This window comes from Odocoileus virginianus, chromosome 14 (assembly GCF_023699985.2).
Source record: "Odocoileus virginianus isolate 20LAN1187 ecotype Illinois chromosome 14, Ovbor_1.2, whole genome shotgun sequence".
Classification (NCBI taxonomy): Eukaryota; Metazoa; Chordata; class Mammalia; order Artiodactyla; family Cervidae; genus Odocoileus; species Odocoileus virginianus.
In genome coordinates this window covers 33,328,763-33,356,307 of record NC_069687.1, presented here as the reverse complement: position 1 = coordinate 33,356,307, position 27,545 = coordinate 33,328,763, and the positions used below count along the sequence as shown (strand labels likewise).

The 27,545-nt window shown below is 43.5% G+C and overlaps 1 protein-coding gene across 3 annotated transcripts in view; it reads right to left on the bottom strand.

Moving 5' to 3' along the window:
• The window catches only part of EGFLAM (EGF like, fibronectin type III and laminin G domains), a 191,806-nt gene that overhangs the window by 107,579 nt on the left and 56,682 nt on the right, over positions 1 to 27,545 (bottom strand). For 2 of the 3 annotated variants that reach the window (XM_070476598.1, XM_070476599.1), the window contains exons 2-6: positions 19,988 to 20,097; positions 18,497 to 18,580; positions 14,866 to 14,892; positions 6,601 to 6,718; positions 4,907 to 5,042 (exon numbers count right to left, since the gene is read on the bottom strand). In XM_070476598.1, the coding sequence (XP_070332699.1) occupies positions 4,907 to 5,042; positions 6,601 to 6,718; positions 14,866 to 14,892; positions 18,497 to 18,580; positions 19,988 to 20,097 (475 nt within the window). Of the gene's footprint in view, positions 1 to 4,906; positions 5,085 to 6,600; positions 6,719 to 14,865; positions 14,893 to 18,496; positions 18,581 to 19,987; positions 20,098 to 27,545 lie in introns of all 3 variants that reach the window. The other variant, XM_070476597.1, reaches the window with a different exon arrangement.

Genomic DNA, 27,545 nt, shown 5'->3' with positions numbered 1-27,545 from the left:
AACTTTGGGAGAGATCATAAAGATTATTCTCATCTGAATGCTTCACCCTGCCTGAGCCAGAAACCAAACCTCTTCTTTGATATTGCTGCTGCTGCTGCTGCTAAGTCGCTGCAGTCGTGTCCGACTCTGGGCGACCCCATAGACGGCAGCCCACCAGGCTCCCCTGTCCCTGGGATTCTCCAGGCAGAAACACTGGAGTGAGTTGCCATTTCCTCCTCCAATGCAAGAAAGTAAAAAGTGAAAGTGAAGTCGCTCAGTCTTGTCTGACTCTTAGCCACCCCATGGACTGCAGCCCACCAGGCTCCTCCATCCATGGGATTTTCCAGGCAAGAGCACTGGAGTGGGGTGCCATTGCCTTCTCCCTCTGATACTGAGAGGACCTGTTTAAGGTGCTCATGTGTAGGTATCCTCCAATTTACAGGAGGTAGAAGCTGGATTAGGAACAAAACTTTGCTTGGTCTTAAAGCCCATAACCTAAGAGAGCATCACAAATAACATGAAATATCCAAATGGAATTCTCCAGGCAAGAATACTGGATTGCCATTCCTTTCTCCAGGGGATCTTCTAGACCCAGGGGTTGAACCCGAGCCTCCTGCATTGCAGGCAGATTCTTTACTCTCCGAGCCACCAGGGAAGCCCCCTTTCAGAGCATCACAAACACATGAAATGTCCAAATATGAACACAACTAGCAGAAAATCAGTCAGTAGCCCATCCGTAGTTTTTCAGGTTAATCTTTTATTAGCCAATTAAATATTTCCTCAGAAACTTTTTAGTCTATTTTGTGACAGTGCCTTTGATATCATTATCCTTGTTGAATAAGAAGAGCAACTGAGGTATAAGCGCCTACCAAGAGAGAGGACTGCAATCTCATCTTCCAAGTGATAGAACTCAGGCAAGAACTTCACATTCAGGAAGGTGAAACCTGAGGATAACCACTGGCAATACACTGATTCTACAATTTCTTAGCCTTGGGCTGTCAAGAGCCTGCCTTTTGGATATAAAGTAAACTTTTTGGCTCACACAGAGACCTGTCATGGGTGTTTTTGTACCCAGGAGGTATCTGGGCAAAAAAAAAAAAAAAAAAATCAATGTTAAACATTAAACAGACCTCTCTGGGAAAAAAGAAAACTGAAGACCCCCAAAGTCTCTCTCACACTAACTGCAGTTTCTGATTGAGAGACCAGGAAAGCTCTCTCTAAACACATATCCTCAGGCTCTCGACTGAAATGGGATAGAGTCTGAGATGTTTACAAATGAATGTGGGGATTTATTTTGCAGCCAAACTTTAAATGCACAACAAGCTGCAAGAGCTTTCTTTCTGGAATAACAGCAAACAGCAGCCTAAGATGAGGCTTCCCATTTCCTAAGCCAGTAGGGCTCCAGGCGGGCTGAGTCCATGCTTACCTCTCCAAAGGTCGATCACACACGTGAAGAGAACGTGGGGCTTTGTAGAAAGAGCACTGGACTGGAAATCAGGAGACTTGAGGTTTAATTTTCATTTTGTCCCTAACCAGTCATTTTACCTTGGCAAAGCAACTTAAGCAACTGAGCCCCAATTTCTTTCTTTGTAAAGGGGCAATAGTGGTGTGGGGAAAAGGAAACAGATACAGAATGTCTACTATGAATAAACTTTTTGAAGACTACAAGCAACAATTCTTCAATGAAGATCACATTAGCTTAATATTACAGATAAGGAAATGGAGGTTCTGAGATAAACTAACTTGACTAAGAGCACATATTCGGAAGAGATAACAGAAGCAGAATCCCTAGTATAGGAGCTGGAACCAGAAGCTAGCTTTCCCCATTCTACCATATTCCATTTGGAACACTTCAATTTGAACCTAGCTTTCCAGGACATTGTAAAGACATACTTGTTAAGATAAACATAAAAAAAATTAACAGTTTGTTAAAATGGTATATACCTTTAAAATATTTATACATAGAATTCGGGGCCTGAGTTTCTCAAATGTTAGACGTAATAACATTCTCAATGTTAAGATGCATTTTTTGTTGAAGAATTATAATTGTTAAATGTAGATACATAACACCCATATACACCTTACGCTTGTTTAGATTTTTGACATCTACAAAGTTCTTTCTCGTATGTGAATTTACTTGGTCCTCCTCATGATGCACTATAAGGCAGGAAGAAGTTATCACCCATGTTTGTTTATCACCCATATAAGGACATCACAGTCATTGCTTTTGGGGCCTGTGTCACCTGCCCTTGTTCTGATTCAGCAGCAGCTGCGTTACAGTTTCCTGTGAGCCTAACTTGCCTCTCAAGGCCAGCGCAGAACCTAAAGCATACACTGTGCTCACATCACTGCTCCTTCGATCCCCAGACCTACCTCCTTAATCCACAGGCCAGCCAAGCCTGGAAGGGTGGGAAGTTTTACCAGGGAAAAATGGCTCCTGTCTTTTTGGTAAGCAAATTCAAGAGGAAATCTGTGCTCCAAAGAGAACTCCATGGAGTCAGACCCCTATAGAAACCCCATTGCCTGTAGAAGTGACTTCTGTAACACAAGTCATATGTCCTCTATCCCCCTCCTGACTTTCTCATTCCCTCTTCCAAATAAAGTAAACTATTTTTACCCAAGTCCTCTTAAAACACTCTCCTTTTGGAGACTTCAAACTGTAGAAGGCATTGTGTGTGGCTAAAGGAGGAAAAGTGACTTACACAGTGCCCCCTGCTGGTGAAAGAAGAGGCAGCAAGCACTCCCAGTTTTGGTTCTAAATCCATCCTTCATATTCTCCTTTCATTTGTTGGCACGGGTTGTTGTTTAGTCGCTAACTCATGTTCAACTCTTTTGAAACTCCATGGGCTGTAGCCCACAAGGCTCCTCTGTCCATGGGATTTCCCAGGCAGGCATACTGGAGTGGGTTGCCATTTCCTTCTCCAGGGGATCTTCCCAACCAAGGGATCAAAGATTCTTTACCATTAAATCACCTGGGAAGCCCACACACAGGTGAAGAAACTGTAATTTTCACCTTTTACCAATATGTCAGACTTAAATTTTTAAAAAACACAGGTTTTACCACAAAATTAACAGTAAATGATAGCCGTCATCTTTGCTGGAAGTTACAGAGATGATCTGCTGGACTACTATGAAAAACATTGCACATTTTTCAAAATTTCAAAGTATTACAATTTGCTTTGCTTGTGTTGGACAAGTAAATTAGAAATTATACGTTTCACACTAAGTTTTACAGATGAGAAAGCTAAGTTTTAAGACCTTCTATAGTTGCAGTTTTACTACTATTTAAATCAGGCTTAGCATCTTTCTACTCTAGGCACATTCCGGGCTTTGCCTACCAAATCTGTTCAACAGCAGGATTGTAGATTATCTTCAATGAAGGGCATTGATCTGGAGCTTTGCTGAGAACATCTTTTATTTATTTTTAAATTTTCCCAGCATCGGGTCCTCTCTTTTCCATTAATTGCACAATTTTCCTTTAAAGATGCAACCTTAAGGAACCCTCAATTCGTATACTTCAGATCTGAGTGACCCACCAGTCCTTAGTTCCAGAGCTCAGAATATAAGTGCCTGGCTAATTAGGATACTTTTCTCCTTGGCCATTATGATTGGGACCGGAGCTTGGCCAACTAGAGTAAATGCTAAGGCTCCAGTGGGTCCACTGAGAAAGAGCCACTCTTCTCCAGTGGGGAGCCAGGCTAGGAGATAGCAAGCTTTCAGGGCCTGGTGGCCATCTTGCCACACTATTGAAAGAGCCTGAAAATAAAGCCCAAAAGGCGGAAGCACAGCACAGAGATGGAGGGAGACAGACTGCTGATGTGACACGGAGTTCGTCTTCTTCTTGACGTCTTCTTCGTCAAGTCCTGTGAGATTTTTCACAGGACTTGACCGTCACAGGGACCAGGACATTATGGTCTCATCTCTCAAGCTTCTGCCACTTGCAGTTCAATAAGTCCCTCCTGAAATGAGCTCTGTTCTCAAGCATTAAAGAGACTCAGCGCGGGACTTCTCTGAAGAAACAAATATCTGTTTCGACTACCAAAAAATAGGCTAGGAAGTCAAGAAACGGAAGCAGAGCTAATCAAATCTTGCCAGAATCCTTTGTCCCAGCTTCAGAGAGCCTCAGGAATGAGGTGCTAAACAAGTCTCTTTATGAATTCATGAAGCAACTGGCCTCAGACAAACCCTGTCACTTTTAATGTAGAGAACACCAACTCCACAAACTGTGTTTTCCTCAGCTAGGCACTCCATTCAAAATTTAGCTGCAACTAGAGCTCAAAGGAAGAGTCCTAGATAGGAATTGACTTTTGCCCATTGCTTGGTTAGGGTGTTCTTCTGGTTTTTGTTTTTGCTTAAAATTACACAGCAGCACTGAGAATCCATGTTTTTACATCTGTAAGTTCTTAGAAGAACTTCTAATCACTCTTCTACCCTCTGATGAGCTGAATATGAGAGCTGGAGTAGATGAGGGAAAAAAGCTGAAACCAAACCAAGAAGCTTGCCCCACAGCAATATGGATGTAAAGGAAACAATGCATTGCACTTGTTTTTAAAGGTTTTTTCCTCTCTCCCTTGAGAAAAGTCACCTTCAAACATACACCTCAATCATCATATTTCAGAGCCAGGGAGTTACGTCTTGAGCTTGAAATGCAGTGGTGAGCTTGAAGAGCTTGTTGGCAGTGGTACCTCAGGAGTTTTCAGAGGCTGAGACAGTCCGACCGAGGCAGGGAAATGGGGAAGAGGTAAGGGGAGTATAGATAGGTTTACCAGATGACCCACTATCAAAGACAGCTGGAGACTGGTGCTGGCCCAAGTCAGGCCTCCAGGCCTTTGTCATCTCTTCAATACACATGCAATGGAGACTTCTATGGTGTTTGGAATACCTGAGGTCAGTACATTTAGCTTCTGAACGTGACACACAGACTTACCTGGTGAATTCCACGGAATAGTACTGAATAGGAGAGCTTCCTTCACTCTCTCCAGGTTTCCAAGACAGGGCCACCTCGGAATCAGAAACCACAATGACGTGCGGCTGCTGGGGTGCTGTTGGAGGCAGGCAGGAATCTAGGCAGGACAGCAAACAACTGGAGTTGGCTGTAGTCTTTGCTGTTGGAGAGGTTTCATGTGTCAAAAAAACTCGTGCTTTCTACAGCCTAAACCTCTCCGTTCAGAACAGGCCCTCAAAGTCCAAACCAAAATAAGCACAACCCAAAAACCATAACTGGATTCTCCAGGATTCACATAAGGTTTATCAATGAGAGCTGATCTTCCCTTCCTTCCCAAGCACCCCTGGCTGGAAATCCGACTAAATTAAATTATGTGCAGACTACTGATCCCAGGACACACAGTGTTGTGTACCCTTTAAGACCTCTGTGCGCATGTTAGAATTGATATTTACTTGAAATTGAAAGCCACTCAGTCATGTCCAACTCTTTGCGAACCCATGGACTATAGTCTATGGAATTTTCCAGGCCAGAATACTGGAAGGGGTAGTCTTTCCCTTCTCCAGGGTATCTTCCCAACCCAGGGATCAAACCCAGGTCTCCTGCATTGAAGGCAGATTCTTTACCAGGTGGGTCACAAGGAAAGCCCAAGAATACTGGAGTGGGTAGCCTATCCCCTACTCCAGCAGATCTTCCTGACCCAAGAATTGAACCAGAGTCTCCTGCATTACAGGCATATTCTTCACCAACTGAGCTATCAGGGAAGCCCCTTGATATTTACTTATGAGGAAAATTAAAAGCTTAATGTAATGGCATTACTTTCCACTCTTCTGCATGTGGATCTCCTCCCTTCCCCCCACCCCCATCATCAGAATACATACCAATGGTAGGACATCTGGAAAAGCTCTCATGTGTGAAGATGTAGGATGATTCTATCACCCCAAGGTCACTGCTGTTACTATTTTCATATCCAGACTTTCACATCTGCCAGCTTTACACTGTAGCTTCGGCCAGAAATATTTTTCCTGCCTCCTCTTCCTAGCAAAATCTTATGCAGATTTCAAAAGCCAGGCCAAAGATATGGTTCTTTCTGAAATCCTCCTAAGACTTAGGGTGAGGAAGTGCTCCCTCTGAGTGCTCCAGAGCCGAGAGTGGACTCAGATACACTGAGCTACATGCTAACCATGCACCTCTTCCTCCCCAGGGAGCTCCTGAGAGCAATGATGCTTTCTAACCACCTTTGTCCCCCAGTGCCCACCACAGCACCACCTCAATGAGCATTTGTTAATTTCCCTGGCCTGTAAAATCTCTTCTCCCACCCCTCTTCCTCACCTTCTTAATTCCCACTTACCAGATCTCTACTTAGTAGTTATGTCCTTAGGGAATTCTTACTGCCCCCTCTACATCGGACCTTACAAAAGATCTTATATCATGTTGGAAAACACTTGTCACTATCTATGGCCACACATAAATAGATAATATCTTGACCCATCCCACTAAGTTTTAAGAGGGCAGGGGCTGTTAAAACTGCCTGTTTTTGTTCACCACTGAATTCCCAGAGCCTAATGTAGCACAGTGCCTGGCACAGAGTTGGTCCTCATTGGTATATACTGAATGGAGGAATGAGTGAATAGCCCTAAATAACAGTTCTTATTATTAATGAATCAGACCCATTTTACCTTGGGGCAAAGTGGTAACATGCTGAGGAGAGCTAAGCCGTCCTTTGCCAGTTTGGCTATAAGCTGCCATGCTCACGCGGTATTCAGTGCCTGGTTTCAAATCTCCGATCACTTCCTCCTGTCGATGACCAAACATAAAATGTATCAATGATCAGAAGTTCCTTTGAGGCAAACCAGACAATTTCCATGAGGGTTGCCTCTTGAGGCCCTTGTGAAATTTGCTTGGGAGATTGTTTTGCTTTCTCTGTGTGCATGTGTACTAAGTCATTTCAGTCATGTCTGACTCGGTGCAACCCTATGGACTGAAGCCTGCCAGGCTCCTCTGTCCATGGGATTCTCCAGGAAAATAATACTGCAGTGGGTTGTTGTGCCCTCCTCCAGGAGATCTTCTCGACCCAGGGATCAAATCCACGTCTCTTATGTCTCCTGCATTTGGAGGCAGGTTCTTTACCACTAGAGCTACCTGGGAAGCCCTTTGCTTTCTCTAGGATTGGCCAAGTATTTTAATTTGCAAAGAGAAAAGCACCATGACGTATTTCCAAAGACTAGTGAGTTATTTTTTATTGGAATATATACACTGTCCTAGAACTGGGACTCATTCACCTTATCAGCTGTTGCTCTTAACATCTGAGTTCTTCAATAAGAGTACTAGGCTGCTGGAATTCAGGTAAGGATCTTTTCCAGGATTGGAATCCCCCAGACCTTTCTTTCCATTTGCACATCACCGAGGCTCAGGTACTAGCCACAACAGCAAATTGAGGTCTTGATTTGCATCCATAAAGGGGGGACTCAAACTTTGGTACCCAAATTGCATCCGAATCACCATGAGGGCTTCTAAAAACAAATTGCTAAGCCTGGGTCCCAAGGTTTCTGATTCAGTAAATCTGGGAAGCAGTCTGAGAATCTGCATCCCTAAGAAGTCCCCAAGCGATGCTGCTGGTGGGTCATGGTGGGGTCTTCCCTGGTGGCTCAGATGGAAAAGAACCTGCCTGCAATGCAGGAGACCTGGGTTCATCCCTGGGTTGGGAAGATCCCCTGGAGAAGGGCATGGCTACCCACTCCAGTATTCTTGCCTGGAGAATCTCATGGACAGAGGATTTTTGCAGGCTACAGTCCATGGGGTCGCAGAGTTGAACATAACTGAGCGACTAACACTTTGACATTGAAAACCACTAGGACTGATGAGGAATGTGTGTGTGTGAACTGCACCTGCACAGAAGCCTTGACCAAGAAACCAGCTGAAGTGGACTCACTCCATCCTGAGGCTTGTGTGTGCCTGTGTGGTTAGTCGCTCAGTCGTGTCTGATCCTGTGCCACGCTCAGGACTGTAGCTCTCAGTAGCTCTCCAGGCCTCTCTGTCCATGGAGCTCTCCAGGCAAGAATACTGGAGTGGGTAGCCAATCCTTTTTCCAAAGGATCTTCCTGACCCAGGGATCAAACCCAAGTCTCCTGCATAACAGGTAGATTCTTCACCATCTGAGCCACCACGGAAGCCCCAACTGGAGGCTACAGTGCTATATAGTAAGTGGGAGCCTGGGTCACATTGGTCTCAGCACACTGTAGAGAAAATGATACTGACGTGGAATCTATCAGTCCTGGACTTGAATCCCGACTCTGACACTTATTGTTAGCTATGGCCTTCATGTTAAATACCCAGAGCATCAGTTTCTTCCTCTGTAAATGGGGATGATGGATAACTATCTTGCACAGTTATGGCATCTGGGGTAATGTATGTAAAGTCGCTGGTTCCAAGGCTATCCTCAAGAAACAGGATCCTAATGATTATTGTCTTGGACATTGAAACTCCTCCTCTTCTCCGCTTACCCAGGTCCTACCACTTCTCTGAGGCCCAAATATCCCCTTGACACCTGACCACACAGACTCAATCTTACCACACTAAGTGTTATGCCACTAAATTAGCACTTTCATATATTAAAATTATTACTATTTCTCCCATGGGATTGCAATCCACTTGAGAGCAGGCATCCTGTCATATTTCTTCACAATATTCCCTGCAAATGACTAAATACTAATTGTTGATAAGGAGAACTAATCAATTGATCAACAAAACTTTTTAAAAAGATTCAACAACCAATTACTGAATACTTACTATAGTAGCCCTTAACCCTGAAAACATTTTAAAATCATTCAAAGATCTACAAATAAAATACCAATGCTAGGTTCTACTCCAGACCACTTAAATCAGAACTTCTGGGGGGCAGGGCCTGAGTCTGTTTAAAGCTCACCAGGTGATGCTAATATGGGGAGCCAGGTTTGTGAACCACTGGTCCTGGGCTTGCCTCTCTGAGTTCCACCTGTCTCCTCTCCTCCCTTCCTCCTGTATCTCCAACCTCTCCCTTACCTACCAGATCCTTCATTACTGTGCTCAAGTCACTCTCATCTTCAAAGCCATCAACTCTTCACCACCACGCATGCGCTCCTGTCACCTCTCCAGAGACACAACCCTCCTGAAGAAGTTGTCTCCACTTCCTCACCTCCCGCTCACTCCTCACCCCGCTCACATCTGGCCTCTCCTCACTACAAACGACTGAGATGTTTCCACCAAAGTCGCCACAACAGCTCTGCAGTCCACCACGTGGGGATGTCTCCATCTTTACTTGACTTTTTGCAGCGTTCAATACTGTGACCCACCCTTGCCTCTTCAATCTCCCAGTTCCCTTGGAAACCATGTCTGTTCCTCCTGGTCTCTTTCTACTTTTTGTTTCTCTTTTCAAGTGTCCCTCACCCACTCCCCATTCTCTGCTGGCCCCTTCGGTGTTGGCCTTTCCCGGAAGTTCACCCCTCACCATCTCCTCTCACTCTGTAGCCTTGTTTAGGTGAACTCATCTACTGCTCCCTTAGCTTCTGGCACCTTCGAATGACACCTCCCTCCATCCCCACCTCTAAGCTGCCTCTTGATCTCCAGTCATGAGTTTATGACCACCTCTTGAGCATCTCTACTCAACAACCACGCAACTCAAGTTCCACATAACCAAAGTTCAACTAATCACTCCTCCTCCAACCACCAAAAACAAAACAAAAAACTGCTTCACCATTCTGTTCTCTCCCTCATTACCCAAACTAGAAATCCTCAACACTTGTTCACCCCTGCTCTCTAACCATCATTCAATCGAGTACCAATACTCTTTCATATCATATGAATCTGTCCATGTCGTTTTATCTTCACAGCCATTTAAGTCCAAGTCCCCATAATGATGGCAACACCTCCAATACTTTCTGCACTTCCAATCTGGACTCCACACTGCTACAGCAATTTTCTTAAACCCCAAATCCAATCACGTCACTCTCCACTTATGATACCATCTTTGCATCCCCCTGGTTCTTCTTCCAGCATCATCTCATGCCACCTTCCTTCCTTACATTCTACATTCCAGTCATACTGAAGAACTTGGCAGGGCTCAAATTTATGCCATTCAATTCCTTGCCTCTGGGCCTTTGAACCTGCTGCCCCCTCTATGTGAAATGCCCTTCTCTCCATGTCTGCCTGGCTCATCCTTCATAACTCAGTTCAACTGAGACATTACCTCATTTCTCTGACCCCTAGACCCCAGTCTGATTAGGAGTCCCTCCTCTATGCTATCCCTGGTGCCCTTGATGTACCTCAATGTAGCAACACTCACCTTAGACTGTAATTGCTCATTGGTCACCTTCTCCCCACCCACTTAAGGGCACAAGACAAGTTCGTACTCCTCTGGCATGCCAAAGCTTAGAATAGCATTACCAGACATGGAGCAAATTTTCAAGTGATGCTTTTATGATGAATGAATAAATGAACTAGTGAATGAATGAAAGAAATGAAACCAAGATGTCTGACATAAACAGATTACCTCATCAAGAACCAGTTTCTCCTAATAACCCCTCCAACAGGATTATCAGCTTCTATATCTCTGCCTTAGACCTGGAGTTAGTAATACAGAGACAAGGCTGACTTCCTTTTATCAATCTGTCCCCAGCCACATCCACATGTCTTTTGGACTGGCTCCCTCCTTTCATTTCCCTTGAATCCTTACTTGGGCCATTTCTACAGCCTCCAGGGGGGGTGTGGATCTCCCGTCTTCTGTCCCTTCTCTCCCCAACGACCCCATCCTACATGTAACTGCATGAAGGGTCTCTGCTGAACATATGGTCCTGTTTTCCCAGCTCCATGCCCCCACCCCCCTCACCCTTGCTCTAATTCTCTGCATCTGTGCACCCTAGTTCTACCATCTGTCTCCTGATTGCATGGCAAGTTGAGTGGTTAAGAGGCTGGAGGCAGCAGGTGTATACAAGACTGCTGTCTCACTCTCCCAAATGCCACTCCCAGGCTTTTCCCAGAGAAGCAGAAATACACTTTCAAACCAATCCAATGCTCTCACAGGCTTTTGCTTTAGAATTCTTTCCTCCCATAAAGTTATCATACTGTATGAAGTATGGGGGTGGCAATGTGGTTTTATAGACTATTGTAGATATTAGCTATGCGTCAATACCAAACACGGCTACCATTAATTACCATTTATTGAGTGTTTTATCTGCTCCAGAAACATACAGAGCCTGATTTAATTCTTCCGTCAGCACTGTGAGGTAGGTATCACTCTTATTTTCATTTCCAGAGGAGAACACTGAATCTCTGAAAAAGCGAATGATTTGCTCAAGGTTGTGTATTTATTAAGTGGCAAAGTGGGGATTTGAACCCTGCTTTGTTTGACTCCATGGACAAAGTTCTAATTGGATAATACATTTAAATAATATTTAAATCAACAAAAATTTATAACACAATCACTGAAGATCAGATTATTTTATCTGTAAACAAGAAAATTTGTGTTATCAGAAATATAAAAGTGATAATTAAAAATCAAGGGAAATTACACTAATAGAAGTTCTTAATGTGGATGAAAAAACAACTAATTTTTTGTTAGACATGGAATTATTGGTATGACCTTTAGCCCAGGTATATTCTGAAAGGCAAAGTGTTACCCTCCCAGAAACTATTTCTAGTCTTTTCTGGTCTTTTCCTGAGCTGACAGGCTGGTAGGTGAGCGTAAGGGAATGAGGTCAAGGGGACTGAGTAGTTGGGGTTATAAAAAAGAGGAGCTGGATTCAGTGCTTTAACCATCACTTCCTCCTCTTGCAGCTCTCCTTCCAAATGGAATCCCTCAAAATAGTATGACTTGTGATAACCTTTGAATTCTTTAGTAAAATGCTGCATAATTCCACAAATCTTTCTATTGCTGTCCTTAAATGTCTTATGGCAACTACTTTAGCCTTGCATCAAACTAGATAAGATGCTAAATATACCCTTTTCAAAGTAGAAAAACAAAGTGTTTTGTTGTCTTGTGGAAGTTTGAAAATGAGTCAAAATACCTATCTCTCTTGGACCTCTTTCTGCACAAAACAGTGAAAAACAAGGAAAAAGAAATTGCTCTCCTGGAGTAGAGAAGCCTGAATGAATCCCACAGTCTCCTCTGGTCCCTCCCAAACTTTTCTTAGAGAGAGAGTGAAGATGGGTGCTGCTGCTGCTAAGTCCCTTCAGTCATATCCGACTCTGTGTGACCCCATCCCTGGGATTCTCCAGGCAAGAACACCGAAGTGGGTTGCCATTTCCTTCTCCAATGCATAAAAGTGAGAAGTGAAAGTGAAGTCGCTCAGTCATGTCTGACTCTTCGCGACCCCATGGACTGCAGCCTACCAGGCTCCTCCATCCATGGGATTTCCCAGGCAAGAGTACTGGAGTGGGGTGCCATTGCCTTCTGCAAAATAACCTTATTTTGTGTTTGTCTCATGCTCCTGTTTGCTCAGTTGTGTCTGACTCTTTGCGGCCCTATGAACTATAGCCCACCAGGCTCATCTGCCCATGGAATTTTCCAGGCAAGAATACTGGAGTGGGTTGTCATTTCCTTCTCCAGGGGATCTTCCTAACCTAGGGATCAAACCCACATCTCCTGCACTGGCAGGCGGATTCTTTACCATTGTGCCACCCTTTACCCTTGGGTTTGGGGACCGCTAAACTTTCATTCTACTTCATACTAGACCCAATGTACAAAAACAACTTAGATAGCTATGTAAAAGCAGCCCCTGAAAAGACAGGACTATTCTTAACTGAATCCCTGTTCCCTTTGCAATGATGAAACTGTATTAAATGGTTCTGAACTTAAATCTCTGACCCTGAATCAGACCTCACCTTTAACCCCATTCATGCCGTACTTTTTTCCTACTGCTGGAAAACCAAGTCATATTTTTCCAGAAATGAAGCTGGATGTTGTCTTGTTCACTAGTCTGGTGTCTGGTCGGGTTGTCCCTATAGGAGGGCATCCAGTGCGCAAAGCGGAGAGGGGGCAAGAAGTGGGAGAGCACTGGACGAGGGGCCAGGACACCCAGGCTCTGCGGCCAAAGCGCTGTGTGCTCTCAGGGATTCCACTTCACTTCTCTAGGCCAGAGTTTCAACACGGAAATTTTATAATTCTTTTAAAACAACCTTCACTAGTGGCTAGTGACCTTGGATTCAACATCACATTTGACTTCACAAGTCAAATCTGTGCTTTGGTTGCCTTAATAGAAGTTGGGAATATTCAGCATCATTAGATGGGTGGCACAGGGAAATAGAAAAGGGTTATCTCCCAAACAGCCTTCTTTCAAAGGTCCCAAGGAAGGCAGGGCAGGCCAGAGTGGGGGGAAGAGTTGGAAGGATTTCCATTTCCTGAGGGGTCACAGAAAGTTAGAGTATCATTTAGGGTTTTGCAAGAAGGGCAGCATTGGCTTTGGGGCTGAACAAACCTCCCTCCTACGGATCTCCCCTTATCGCAGGACAGTCAGTATCCCTGAGGCTTGATCACTAGAATGCCCAGATATTTCCATATGCCACAGGGAACAAAGAAACCCCCAGGTGGAAACCATTCCTAACCAGCCCCTTTGTTTTACAGTCAAGAGATGTTTACAGGGGCTCAGAGAATTCCCCACGGTTACCCTTGTTCTAGTGACAGAGCTGGGACTAGATGCAAGTCCCATGATTCCTGTCTGCTTTATCCCTTAACCTTGGATAAGACTCAAATAGCATCACTATTCTGGGTCAGCTAGACCAGTGAAATCCAAAGCAGGGTGATGGTTTATTCCCCCTTAGTTAGCAAGACAAAATTTACTGAAATGCCCAAAGAAAACAAGAACTTTCTATTTCATCTCCTCCTTTAAAATTTGGTAGGATTTTAGCATGTACACAATATATTAGTATAGTAGCAGATATATAATTTACAAATACATACATATGTTGGTACTCTGGTATGTGTTCAAATAATTTTTAACTGATGGTGTGTGCATGTGTGCCAAGTTGCTTCAGTCGTGCCCATCTCTTTGCAACCCTAGGGACTGTAGGCCACCAAGCTATTCTGTCTATGGGATTAAAAAGTGTGGATACCAAATGCTAACCAAATCAGAAGCTTTTACATAGGCAGAGTATCAAAGAAAATATCAGAATTCCACCTACTCCACCAGGTTATGGAGAAGGAAATGGAAACCCACTTCAGTACTCTTACCTGGAGAATCCCATGGACTGAGGAGCCTGGTGGACTGTAGTCCATGGGGTCGCTAAGAGTCAGACACGACTGAGCAACTTCACTTTCACTTTTCACTTTCATGCATTGGAGAAGGAAATGGCAACCCACTCCAGTGTTCTTGCCTGGAGAATCCCAGGGACGGGGAGCCTGGTGGGCTGCCGTCTATGGGGTCGCACAGAGTCGGACACGACTGAAGTGACTTAGCAGCAGCAGCAGCAACCACCAGGTTATTTTGGTCAATTCTTCATTTGAATCAGACTAACCATTTGTCAACCCAATCCTGTTTGGCGACCAGTCCAGAAAGTCAATCAACCAGGTTTAGGTACCTGGTCTGGTCTCATTGACAAGGTCTAGAATTGTTACAGAAAGTGAGGAAAGAAGAAGGGGGGTGGGGAAGCGCTTCCTGCAGGAGGGCTTGCTGACTGAAATATTTTCTCTCCTTTTCAATCTTTTTCACTTTGTCTGGGAGCAGAACTTAAATTACCTCAAACTTTAAAAATATTGCTTTTAACTTTACTCTTCCAGGTGAAATACAAGTCATTTCTTTCTAAATGATTAAAAATTCACCCGTATGCCCAGCCATTGCTGCTTCCACTAAAACCAAGCACTCTCTGTGGGCCTTAATTGATGAGGAAGATGCAGGAAAACCGACATTTTGATGAAAAGAGACCCCCTGACTCCTGGGTTGGGGCAAGGGTTTAACTTTTTGAAGCATACTTACAAAAATCATCTGATGATCCAATCGTCCCTGCAGAAGAGAAAAAGAAAAAAACAAACAGTATGAAAAGGAGAGGAAAGTAAAGCTTGCAGGAACTAAAATGAACCCGAGAGTAGCTGCCCTTGTGCCATGTACAGTCAAGGGCAGCAAACACACACCTTGGCAATGTGAATTCTCTTGAACCTCACTCAGTTCTTAATCTGTGCCAGGTATGGTGCTGGGGGTTCTATGACCATGACCTTGTTTAATGTCCACAACATCCTTACGCTGGAGGGTGAAGAGAGTACAGAGGGTCCCAAACTTTTTCTGTTCTCAGTATAAAATAATACTGGATTAGCAGCACCACTAATCCAGAAAAAAAACTCCCTGACAGTTCCGTTTATTCAATAGTTATACCCAAAAGATTCGGTAGTCGTAGTTTACACAGATGTTGCTATTTCCCGGGCAACATTCAAATATTCCACAAGGCCCCTGTGAGTTTCCTACAGAGCCCTGGAGGGCCACAGTACACGGGCTAGGAACCGCAGACACACGACCCATGATAGAGACCCTATTCAAACGCCTGTCCTGTTGATGAGGCAACTGAGCCCCAGTAAGGTCACCCAGGTGGTTTGTTGCCATCTAGGAATCTGAATGCATGTCAGGCCACTCTGCTATTCCAGACCTCTTCCCTCCCCTTCCTGACTCATTGTCTTTATCTCTAATCATCATTTCCTCTCTCCACTCTGTGTATTCTGCAATCCCCCTCCCCCACCCAAACACACAAGCACAAGAACGTGTATGCACACTTGAGTGTTCAGTCCCTTGGTTCAAATGATTTGAATTCCCCTCTGTCTTCTTTACCTTTTCCAGAAACTGCCCCTGCTTCAATTCTCAGGCCCAAATTTTACCTCTTGAACACTTGTTCCTACACTAATCTACCTTCAAAACCTCAGTCTATCTGGTAAGTGGCATGTGAATGAAATCTGGTCTCATGTTGCTCTCTAATTGTTTTATCTAGTGTAAAGGTGTGTGAGTGTGTGCTAAGTCACTTCAGTCTTCCTACTCTTTGTCGCCCTATGGACCGTGGTCTGCTAAGCTCCTCTGTCCATGGGATTCTCCAGGCAAGAATACTGGAGTGGGTTGCCATTTCATTTTCCAGAGGATCTTCCCTACACAGGGATCGAACCCATGTCTCTTATGTCTCTTGCTTTGGCAGGCAGGTTCTTTACCGCTAGCACCACCTGGGAGACCCAGTGTAAATGTGATTTTCCCAAAAGCTGCCCAAGAACAGCAATCATATGTGATATTGTGCTGGGCAGAGTGGCAACTGTGAACATTTGTTGAAATCAGCAAGGTAATCAAATACTAAAATGTGGTAGCATATTCTAACATGTAGGTCGAGTTAATGGCAAGAATAAAGCCTCTGAGTTTGTGGATCACAACAAACTTTGTAAAGTTCTTAAAGAGGTGAATCTTAAAGAGAGTTCTTAAAAAGACCAACCTTACCTGTCTCCTGTATGCAGGTCAAGAAACAACAGACATGGAACAATTGACTGGTTCAAAACTGGGAAAGGGGTACGTCGAGGCTGTATATTGTCATCCTATTTATTTAACTTATATACAGAGTAAATCATGTAAAATCCCGAGCTAGATGAGTCACAAGCTGGAATCAAAATTCCCAGGAGAAGTATTAACAGCCTCAGATATGCAGATGATACCACTCTAATTACAGAAAGCAAAGAGGAATTAGAGTCTCTTGATGAAAGTGAAAGAGGAGAGCTGGCTTGAAACTCAATATGAAAAAAAACTAAGATCGTGACATCTGGTGCCACCACTTCATGGCCAATAGATGGAGAAAAAATGGAAACAGTGGCAGATTTTATTTTCTTGGGCTCCAAAATCACTGGATGGTGACTGCAGCCACAAAATTAAAAGACGCTTGCTCCTTGGAAGGAAAGCTATGACAAACCTAAACAGTTTATTAAAAAACAGAGGCATCATTTTTCAGAGAGTTTTGTATAGTCAAAGCTATGGTTTTGTCCAGTAGTCATGTACAAATGTGAGAGTTGAACCATAAAGAAGGCCGAGTGGCAAAAAATTTATGCTTTCGCACTGTGGTGTTGGAGAAGACTCCTGAGAGTCTCTTGGACTGCAAGGAGATCAAATCAGTCAATCCTAAAGGAAATCGACCCTGAACATTCATTGGAAGGACTGATGCTGAAGCTGAAACTCCAATACTTTGGCTACCTGATAGAAACAGCCAACTCATTGAAAAAGACCCTGATGCTGGGAAAGACTGAAGGCCAAAGGAGAAGGTGGGGGCAGAAGATGAGATGGTTAAATAGCATCATCAACTCAATGGACATGACTTTGAGCAAACTCTGGGAGACAGTGAAGGACAGGGAAGCCTGGCGTGCTACAGTCCATGGGGTTGCAAAGAGTCAGACACGTCTGAGCGACTGAACAACAAGTGGGGCCACCCCAGTTGCCCCATCTTAGGACAGAATAAGCCACAGAAGCTGGGGCTGAGGGCTTCTGAGGCAACTGAGGGGTACGTAAGCAAAAGTCTGAGAATAAAAGCGGCATGCAAAATACAAGCAAGCTGAAGACATGCATCTCTTCTTTTTGAGTCATGAGTGCTCTGGTAAAAATAGCCAGAGCAGGGCTCAGAATGCAGTCTGCCCTGGGTTTACAGTCGACAGTTACTGGGTTTACAGTTACTTGCTAATGTATGATCTGAAGAATGTCACCTCACCTCCCCGAGTCTCAGCATCCGTGTCAGGTCATAGGATAGCTGTAAGGATTAAATGGCAAAAGAAATGTAAAGCATGAAGGAGCGTGGTTGGCAGATGACAGATGCTCAGTAAGTGATGGTTACTCATCACGGATGACAAATAGGTTTCTAGGTGCAGCGCCCGGCAGGCATTTACTAGACAGGAGTTACAGACATCACTTCCACCACCAATGCTATTAAAGCTGCAGTATTCTGGGCGGTGGTGCTAACTCCTTGCAGAGCAATTAAAAAGGCTCTAGTCTGTAGATTAATTGTAGTGGAACGGAGAAGGAGACGGCAAGTGAAAGAAAAGAAAACAGAACATGCCTAAGGCAGAGAAATTCACCCCGAGAGACCTTGACAGGAAACAGAAGAGAAATAGATAAAGAGCCAGCAGTTGCTTAGTGGAAGGACAGGATGCCGGCTGGAGAAGAAAAACAAACAACTTGCACCATTTGAATATACATTTCCAATTACATCATTTTCTTCTGCATTATGTCTCCAGGCAGTTGAGAAGATATAAATGTGTCATATTTATTTATAAAGCTTTATTGAGATTTTAAAAAAAACAGAATTGCATTTTATAGAGAAAAGAAGGGGGAAAAAACAGCTGTAAGGTGGCTGTTTTCTCGCAGGATAAATGGGGTGGACTGAGTCCATGGAAACATTCCTCACACGGTTGCCTTTCTGAGGATAGAGATGTATGTGATGGGGTTATGGACAAGAAAGACATTCTAAATTCCAATGGATTATACCAACAGTTATTATTGTACAGACAGCAGTACACATACACACCAAATTAGAAATCCTTCTGAACATCAGTGAAATGTCACTCGCAGGCTGTGCTTTTGGGGGGGCTGCCAGGATGGAGCTACTCACAGAGGTCGGGGTATCCAGGCCGGGCGGCACACCATAGGACCTCTCCCGCAGGGATTTGTCTACGCCGACCTCAGAGTAAAAGACCTGGAAAAGAGGCAGACATCCGAGGTGAGAGCAGGGCTGGCCTTTTCTACCAGACCGAGGACCCACGGTTGGGGTTGCACTCACAACCACAGTGGGTCTTGATGTGAGCTGTCTCACCTCTCACACATCAGCCCCTGGTCAGCAAACATCAGACATAACCTGGCTGGGGTCGCAAACTCCTAAGCCCATAGAAGCCGGGAAGAAGACATACTGCAAAGTGGGGTGGAGAGGGCTGACCCACCTTCTAGTATTTTTCAGTATTTCTGAAATCAGCGTTCTCCCAGGGAGTCTTTCATTTTCCCACTTCTGCGTCTGCCTGAATTCAGAAATACATTTCTCTGCATTAAAATGATGACAGGACAAGGGCTGGATAAATGCCTTCTCTCCCTTGGTGAATGGGAGACAGGAGGGAGTCTGGGGTCTCGTGGGGAGTTTACAGCCCTTGGATAGCTCAGCTCCAGCAGGCCTGTGGGCCTGGGGTGAGGATATATGCACAGAGATTTCAGAATTCCAAGAATTTATCTGAAACTTCCCAACTTCAAAACGCTGACTCATTTTTAAAAACACTTTTCAAAGAAAATATTTTTTAAAAGGCCAATCTTTCACCTCTCAGAGGCAGGAATGCATTCTCTGTCCCCTTCTCCACTTTACCTGTCTACCCCATCACTTTCATGCAGGTTTTACATTATTCTGTCCTTACTGACGACAGTGACTCCCTGTATCATTTCCCATGTATCTGCTTTGGTCTCCAAATTTGACTGTGGGCAATTGGAGAGCAAGAAGCATGTCTTCCACTGAGTTTATATTTTCCCATCCCTGAACAGAGTCATCCTGTTGTTTTTTGAGACTGCCTCCAAGTACTGCATTTCAGACTCTTGTGTTGACTATGACGGCTACTCCATCCCTTATTCATTGGAAGGACTGATGCTGAAGCTGAAACTCCAATACTTTGGCCACCTCATGCGAAGAGCTAACTCATTTGAAAAGACCCTGATGCTGGGAAAGATTGAGGGCAGGAGGAGAAGTGGATGACAGAGGATGAGACGATTGGATGGCATCACCGACTCAATGGACATGAGTGTGAGTAAACTCCGGGAGTTGGTGACAGACAGGAAGGCCTGGCGTGCTTCAGTCCATGGGGTTGCAGAGTCAGACACGACTGAGCGACTGAACTGACTGAACTGAACTGAACAGAGTCAGGCCTTGGTAGATCCAACTGACTTTCAGGACACTTGCAAAGGCCCTTTAAAGGGAAACATCTCCTCTGGTTTCATGGAGGGAGAATGAGGCTCCCCTTCTATGAGAGGGCTGATATCAGAAGGCCGGATACAGAAGGAGCAATGATGGGAAGGAGGTGCAATTCCCCAAACACACCCACTAGAGAAATCCCTGTGCCCAGGTACTCACAGTGTACCCCATGATGGGGCTCAGAGGGTGCCTAGGCATCTTCCATTGTATGCTGAAAGCTGAACAGTTCAGAGCATCCAGCATGATATCAAGAGGTGGTCCCACCTTGCCTGCTCCAAAACAAAAGAGATGGTGTTAGAAGCTTCATGCATCCCACCATGAGTACACTTAACACAAGATGTGAGAGTGTGTGCTTACAGATGGAGAGCATACTGAAAGATGATTCCAGAGGCCAGAAATGCAGACAGCTCTCTAGTAGGACACTCCTGTGTCAGCTGACTGCTCCAGACCTCAGCTAGACCCTCACCATGGGGCAATGGGAGGGAAATCAACCCAGCTATTGCCCACAGTCCCTTCTGTAACTGCTAATGTCTCAAGGACCAGCAAAGGAAAATTCAGGATCGCATAGGCCAAGGAGGGCTTCCCTGATAGCTCAGCCAGGAAAGAATCTGCCTACAATGCATGTTTGATTCCTGGGTTGGGAAGATCCCCTGGAGGAGGAATAGGCTACCTACTCCAGTATTCACAGACTTCCCTGGTGGCTCAGATGGTAAAGAATCTGCCTGCAATGAGGGAGATCTGGGTTCGATCCCTGGGTTGGGAAGATCCCCTAGATGTTGGCATGGCAACCGACTCCAGTATCCTTGCCTAGAGAATCCCCATGGACAGAGGAGCCTGGTGGTCTACAGTCCATGGGGTCACAAAGAGTCAGATATGATTGAGTGACTAAGCACAGCACATGTAGGCCAAGGAGTGTGGAATGTTTTAAAGCAAGGTAGTAATGATGTTTGTTTTTACTCAGTAACATAAATGTTTTATAGATATTTTATATAGATACATCTGTTTATTTAGCACATATATTCTTAATATCAAATATTTAATAAATGTGGCTTAGTGCAGTCATAAAATGGGCTTAGGAAATTTCAAATGTTTTACTGTATTCTTATCTTAAATAATTTTATGGTTATAAATAATAAAATTTACGTTTATAAAAACAACATATACAGATTTCAAAATTTGGAAAACACAAACAAAAAACTTCCAACATTCAGGATTGAATCCTGCCAGCATTGTAATACAGTATTTATACCTCTTCTTGATTACATGAAATTTTTTGAAAGCTATATAGATATATATACATAGACATATTTACATATTTTATTTATATAATGTATATATAATTTTAATGTTTTATGGTGTTCATTATATGTAATATGCACATATACTCAATATATTCATGTTATTTCAACTAGTATATATAATATATATGTACATATAAAAACTGATAGTATACATTTACTAAAAAAAATTTTTTTTTTCTGTATTAAGTGGAAGTTAGCTCTTCCACTTAATACATGTGCCATAATTTACAATTTATCTCATTTTACTATTGTTGCACTTAATTTATTTCTGATATTTTGCTATTTTAAATAATGCTCCTTGAGGGCAGAAACTAGGTATGTCCTGTTCAGAGCACAGAGACTAATAATGGAAGGGCTCGACAAACACTCCTTGAGTGAATGAATGTATTGATTTTACACTTACTAATATGTCTTGATGATCTTCCTTTTTAATGACTGTCTATAATTCTCTAACATATCAGTTGGGATACTCTCCACAGACAGATATCTAATGTGTCTATCTATTGGGTTACCGCCAGGCCTTCCATCACCATTATTTTTAATAACAGAATCAAAGGCCTTTCTGGTGGACCAAGTTACAGAGGTCCAGTGCCATCAATCGGCAAGAACTGCCATAGACACCTCCCACTGCCACCACTGCTGACACTCACGGATTTGGTCTTCAACTCTTCTCTGGCTCTGGCTTGGTTAAAGATTTCAAGTCCCATCTGATTGGCCAAAGTAATGTCATGTGACAAACAGGTCATGTGACCAAAGGATCAGAAAAGAAATATCGGTTTTTTTCTGGTTTCTAACTGGAAAAGGACGGGATGAGTGAAGTCTTGGAAATAGTTCTTCCACCAAGCCTATCTACTGCATAGGAGTCTCTCTGAAGGAGGACAGGACCTTAGAAAAAGAGTAGTGGGTGGTGAGATAGCCAAATCCTCTGGTACTCAGAGCATGCACATATATTAACTGTTACTCCACTGATTGACATTTGGTCATTTCCAAAATTCCACTGCTGAAATTAATGCTAAGAAGAACATCAGTGTGTGTGCATGCCTTTTCATGCACATGTCCAAGCATTTCCAAGATAGATATCTATTAAAAATTATGAGTAAATGCATGTTAATTTTTAAAAGCTAGTGACTTGTTGCTCTCCAAAAAGGATTAAATAAATGAATCTTGAAGTACATCTAATGTTTGGGTAAATAAAGTAGAACTTTGGTGTCTAAGACATCATTTCTCAACCTCCACTCAGCTGACATTTCAGGCCGTGGATTCTTCGTGCCGACTCTCCTGTTTTAGAATGTTGAGATGCATCCTTGGTCTCTATCCACTCTTGGTCTCTATCTAGCTCTAGATGCTAGTGGCACTCACTGACCATAGTTGTGAAAAACAAAAATATCTCCAGACATTGCCAAATGTCCTGTGGTGGGCAAAAATGACTCCAGTTGAAAACTGCTGATCCAACAGAATGAATATTTTAAAGACATTTATGTTAGTTGCTTAGTCATGTTCACCTCTTTGTGACCCCATGGACTGCAGCTCACCAGGCTCCTCTGTCCATGGAATTCTCCAGGCAAGAATACTGGAGTGGGTTGTCATTTTCTTCTCCAGGGGATCTTCCTAACCCAGGGATCAAACCCGGGTCTACTTGCATTGCAGGCAGATTCTAATGTAGCCAAACTTACATCTAGAAAATTAAGCAATTTTAGAAGCTTATGGAGGTGTATGAGAATGCCCAGTATAAGAAACACCCTCACAAGATCTGAGTATTACCTTAAAATCTTTGTCATATTGATCAGAAAATAAAAGAGGAATATTTTAATACCCTCTTTGGCTATTTTTCCTCCTCCCTTTATGTGTTCCATAGTTTTCAATCAGGTTATCTTTCTTTTTATTCAGTGATTGAAAAGAGCTCTTAATATGTTAAAGATCTGAATCATTCACCTATATTTTTTCCTATGTAGCTTTGTATTTAGGCCAGGCTGTACTATTATCTATTACTGGCCAGTTTTATTGCTGAGTTGAGGTCTATGCTAATGAAATCTCAAAAGAAGCCAAGAATGGGAGGAAAAGATAGTAGAAATGATTTACAGAACCCTCACAGACCACAGAATAACCAGTAAGCACAATCTCATCCTCAGTTGAGTTCAGTTCAGTCGCTCAGTTGTGTCCAACTCTTTGCAACCCCATGAACCTCAGACTGCCAGGCTTCCCTGTCCATCACCAACTTCCAGAGCTTGCTCAAACTCATGTCCATCGAGTTGGTGATACCATCCAACCATCTCATCCTCTGTCATCTCCGTCTCCTCCCGTCTTCAATCTTTCCCAGCATCAGGGTTTTTTCCAATGAGTCATTCTTCATATCAGGTGGCCAAAGTATTGGAGTTTCAGCTTCAGCATCAGTCCTTCCAATGAATATTCAGGACTGATTTCCTTTAGGATGGACTGGTTGGATCTCCTTGCAGTCCAACAGACTCTCAAGTGTCTTCTCTAACACTGCAGTTCAAAAGCATCAATTCTTTGGCACTCAGCTTTTTTATAGTCCAACTCTCACAACCATACATGACTACTGGAAAAACCATAGCTTTGACTAGACAGACCTTTGTTGGCAGTGTAATGTCTCTGCTTTTTAATAAGCTGTCTAGGTTTATCATAGCTTTTCTTCCAAGGAGCAAGCATCTTTCAATTTCATGGCTTCAGTCACCATCTGCAGTGACTTTGGAGCCCCCCCAAATAAAGTCTCACTGTTTCCATTGATTTCCCATCTATTTGCCATGAAATGATGGGACCAGATGCCGTGATCTTAGTTTTCTGAATGTTGAGTTTTAAGTGAATTTTTTCAGTCTTTTCTTTCACTTTCATCAAGAGGCTCTTTAGTTCTTCTTCACTTAAATCCTAGGAATAGCACTGCTGTCTACAATCAATTAAGTTGGGCTACTTGGATCAATGAGTGGGAAGCAGTCCTTGTATCCTCTGTGTATCTGCCATGGTTCAGTACAGAAAACTCTCCAGGTATTTTAAGCAGAAAGGCAGTTACAAAATTGGTGGAAAGACTAGGGGAGTGGAATTCAAGAGTCTCTATTAGCTCTATTTTATAAATATGTGAATAAATAAACGAGAAAGAGAGAGAAAGATACTAGTTAGATGATAGCTAGCTAATTCACTATAGTGGTGATTCAGAACCAAGAAGCTTCTGCCTTCACACTCTATCCTGCCATTCTTGTCACTACAATTGCCTGCAGAAACACATGAAAGTGGTGGTGAACCTCGGAGAGGTTTTTGTGTTCTGTTGGCCTTTCTTGGCAGGAGAAACAGCAGCCAGAAAGTAGCCTTCCGCCCACTCCTGCCTTCCATTAAGTCCCAAGAGTGCATCTAACTGTACTGGATATAATTTACATGTAGAATACTGCCTGCAAGGCAGTCTGGGAAATGTTTTTATTCCTCCAGCTTTGCGTTACAACAATGATGCCTAGAAGGAGGGCAAAATTGTTACTGTTGAACAAACCAGTCCACAGGATCTATGACATACTGGTACCTTAAGAAGCCTGAATTCCAATATACTATCCCTTTTACTTTCATATTCTCTAGGAAAGTGCTCATATCAAGCCCTGCTGGGACACAGACAGGTATGATTTCTGTTTTATTGGTATAGTCTTCCATTTATTTAATCTTCCACAAACCTAACAAGTATGTATTGAGTTCCCATACGTATCAGGCACTGGCTTAGTCAGTGAGGACACATTAATGGTGAAAAGAGACAGAGGACCATAAACAAGTTAGCAGCACATCACAGTCTGGTGTGAGAAGCATAAAGGGAAGGACTGAGACTTTGGTGGCACATGGCAAGGAGACAGCTGACTCCGCCTGGCAGACTAGTAAAAGTGAGACCAAGTGAGGACGGGGAAGCATCCCAAGCAGAGTGAGCACTATACACTTTTTTCAAAGACTCAGGGGAAGAACCACATAATATTAAATATATCCATTGGTGCTCAGTCGCTCAGTCTTGTCTGACTCTTTGCAACCCCATGGACTGTAGCCCGCTAGGCTCCTCTGTCCATGGGACTTTCCAGGCAAGAATACTGGAGTGGGTTGCCATTTCCTTCTCCAGGGGATCTTCCTGACTCAGGAATTGAACCCTCATCTCCACATCTCCTGAATTGCTGGCGAATTCTTTACCAGTGAGCCACCATGGATGCCCAGTATAACCCTAGAGGGCCATGACTGAATCGATGTGGGTGGTGAATGAGAAGGATGAAAGCTTCAGGAGTTCTGCCTTGGGCAGCACAGCGGAGAGGTGTGGGCCATCCACTGTCTAGGAGCACAAAGGCAGCTTTGATTGCTACTGATGTAGGAGGTGTGGGCATCAGCAGCTGCTGAGTAAGAGGTGGCCAGGTCAGACATTTGGGGCAAATACCAAAGCTATCCTAGATGAGTCCAGTGGTTAAAGATGGAAAATCACATTAGGGAAAAGAATTGAAAATCGGATTTTTTAAAAGATAAACCTTCCTAAGTTTAAAAGAAGTAAAGAAATCAAAAGAAAAGTGATGGATTCCACATCAGAAAACTTCATTATGCTTTTCAAATATCACAAAAGAACAAATCAAAACAACAGATCAAAGGGTGAATAATTGCAGCAAAATGACAGGCCAAGGAATATCTTTATTATAAAACTCATACATATTGAGGAAAAACATATCCAGGCCCTAATAAATAAAATATGAAGAGAGAACTCACCAGAGAGGAAATACAGCTGGTAAATACACATGGCAAAAGATTCCAATTTGCTAGTTATCAAATAAATACAACTTCTTAAAATCGAGATGTCATGTTCACCTATTAAATTAGCCAAAACGTTTAAATGATAGTAACTAATGCTGACAAGACTACATAAATGTGCTGGTCTCAAAAAATTACTGACGACAGAGTAAATCAGCACAGACATTTTGAAAGGCAATTTGGCAAAATGCGGTACTATCCATAAGTATTTTTCTTCCCTTGGACTCTCAGACTTGGGATTACAGTTGGCCATGAGGAAAGAATATTAAGAGAAGGCTGCTCCCAGGAAGATGTTCTTCAGAGAATCATCTGTGATGTAGAAAAATCATAAACAGCCTAAATATCTAGAAACAGGGCAAAAGTCAGCCTCTGTTCTTCCCGTCACTCCTGGCCTAAAAACCACCATTCTTTAGTTTCTAAATCCATTGCTATCTGTCCATGTGCATTTTGGTTTCCATATTTCATCACTTGTATCTTCTGTTTCTTTTTTCTCCTGCAGGTTAATGCCTTTGCCCCAATTTACAAGTATTTCTGTGGGGTTTTGGAGGGACCAGTAATAAATATGCTTTTTCAAGCCACCATGTTTCACCAGAAATCAACTGATCTTTGTAACAGTATGGGACAAAGAAAGAAGACATTATTCCCACTCTACAGATGAAGAAACTGAGATCCAGAGTCTGTTGACATAAGATCTCATCAGTGGGGCAGGAGATAGAGACAGTAAGTAACAAAGAAGAGAGGAGCTTCTTCTTTCTATCCCTTAAAGTTTGTGTACTCGGTGATTGGAAGGACTGATGCTAAAGGTGAAGCTCCAATATTTTGGCCACCTGATGCAAAGAGCTGACTCAATGGAAAAGACCCTGATGCTGGGAAAGATTGATGGCAGGAGGAGAAGGGGGTGAAAGAGGAGGATATGGTTGGATGACATCATTGACACAATGGACATGAGTTTGAGCAAACTCCAGGAGATGGTGAAGGACAGGTAAGCTGGGCATGCTGCAGTTCAGGGGGCTGCAAACAGACATAATTCAACGACTGAAAACAACAACTCGGTGATTATGCCCACCTCCTTTTGTCAGCTCCACTATCCTCTCTTCCCAGGTGCTCTCACCTCTCCCCGTCATATACACATGTACTGGTGCCCCCCAAGTCCATCTCTCCAGGCCAGCCCACGCTCCCAGAGGACAGGTCTATGTACCCAACTGCCAAGTGCACCCAGATGTTACGTGGGCCTCTCAAACTCAACACGTCCAAACTAAATCCATCATCTTTCTCTTTAACCTGAGCCCCTCCAGTAATCCTTGTTCAAGTGAATGGTATCACCATCCACTATGACCTCCAAAAACCTGGAAGTCACCCTCAGCATCAAATTGATCACATGGAATCCATTCTCACCTGTTCACGGAGGCCTCGGAATCCTCCTCAATCCACTGCCTGGAGCAGCAGCACCACCTGTTCTGCACATGCAATGGAACCTATTTGCCACTTGTCAAGGCTTCCCCAGATGGCGCTAGTGGTAAAGAACCTGCCTGCCAATGCAGGAGACTCAAGAGACTCCGGTTCAATCCCTGGATCGGGAAGATCCCCTGGAGGAGGGCATGGAAACTCACTCCACTATTCTTGCCTTGAGAATCCCATGGACAGAGGAGCCT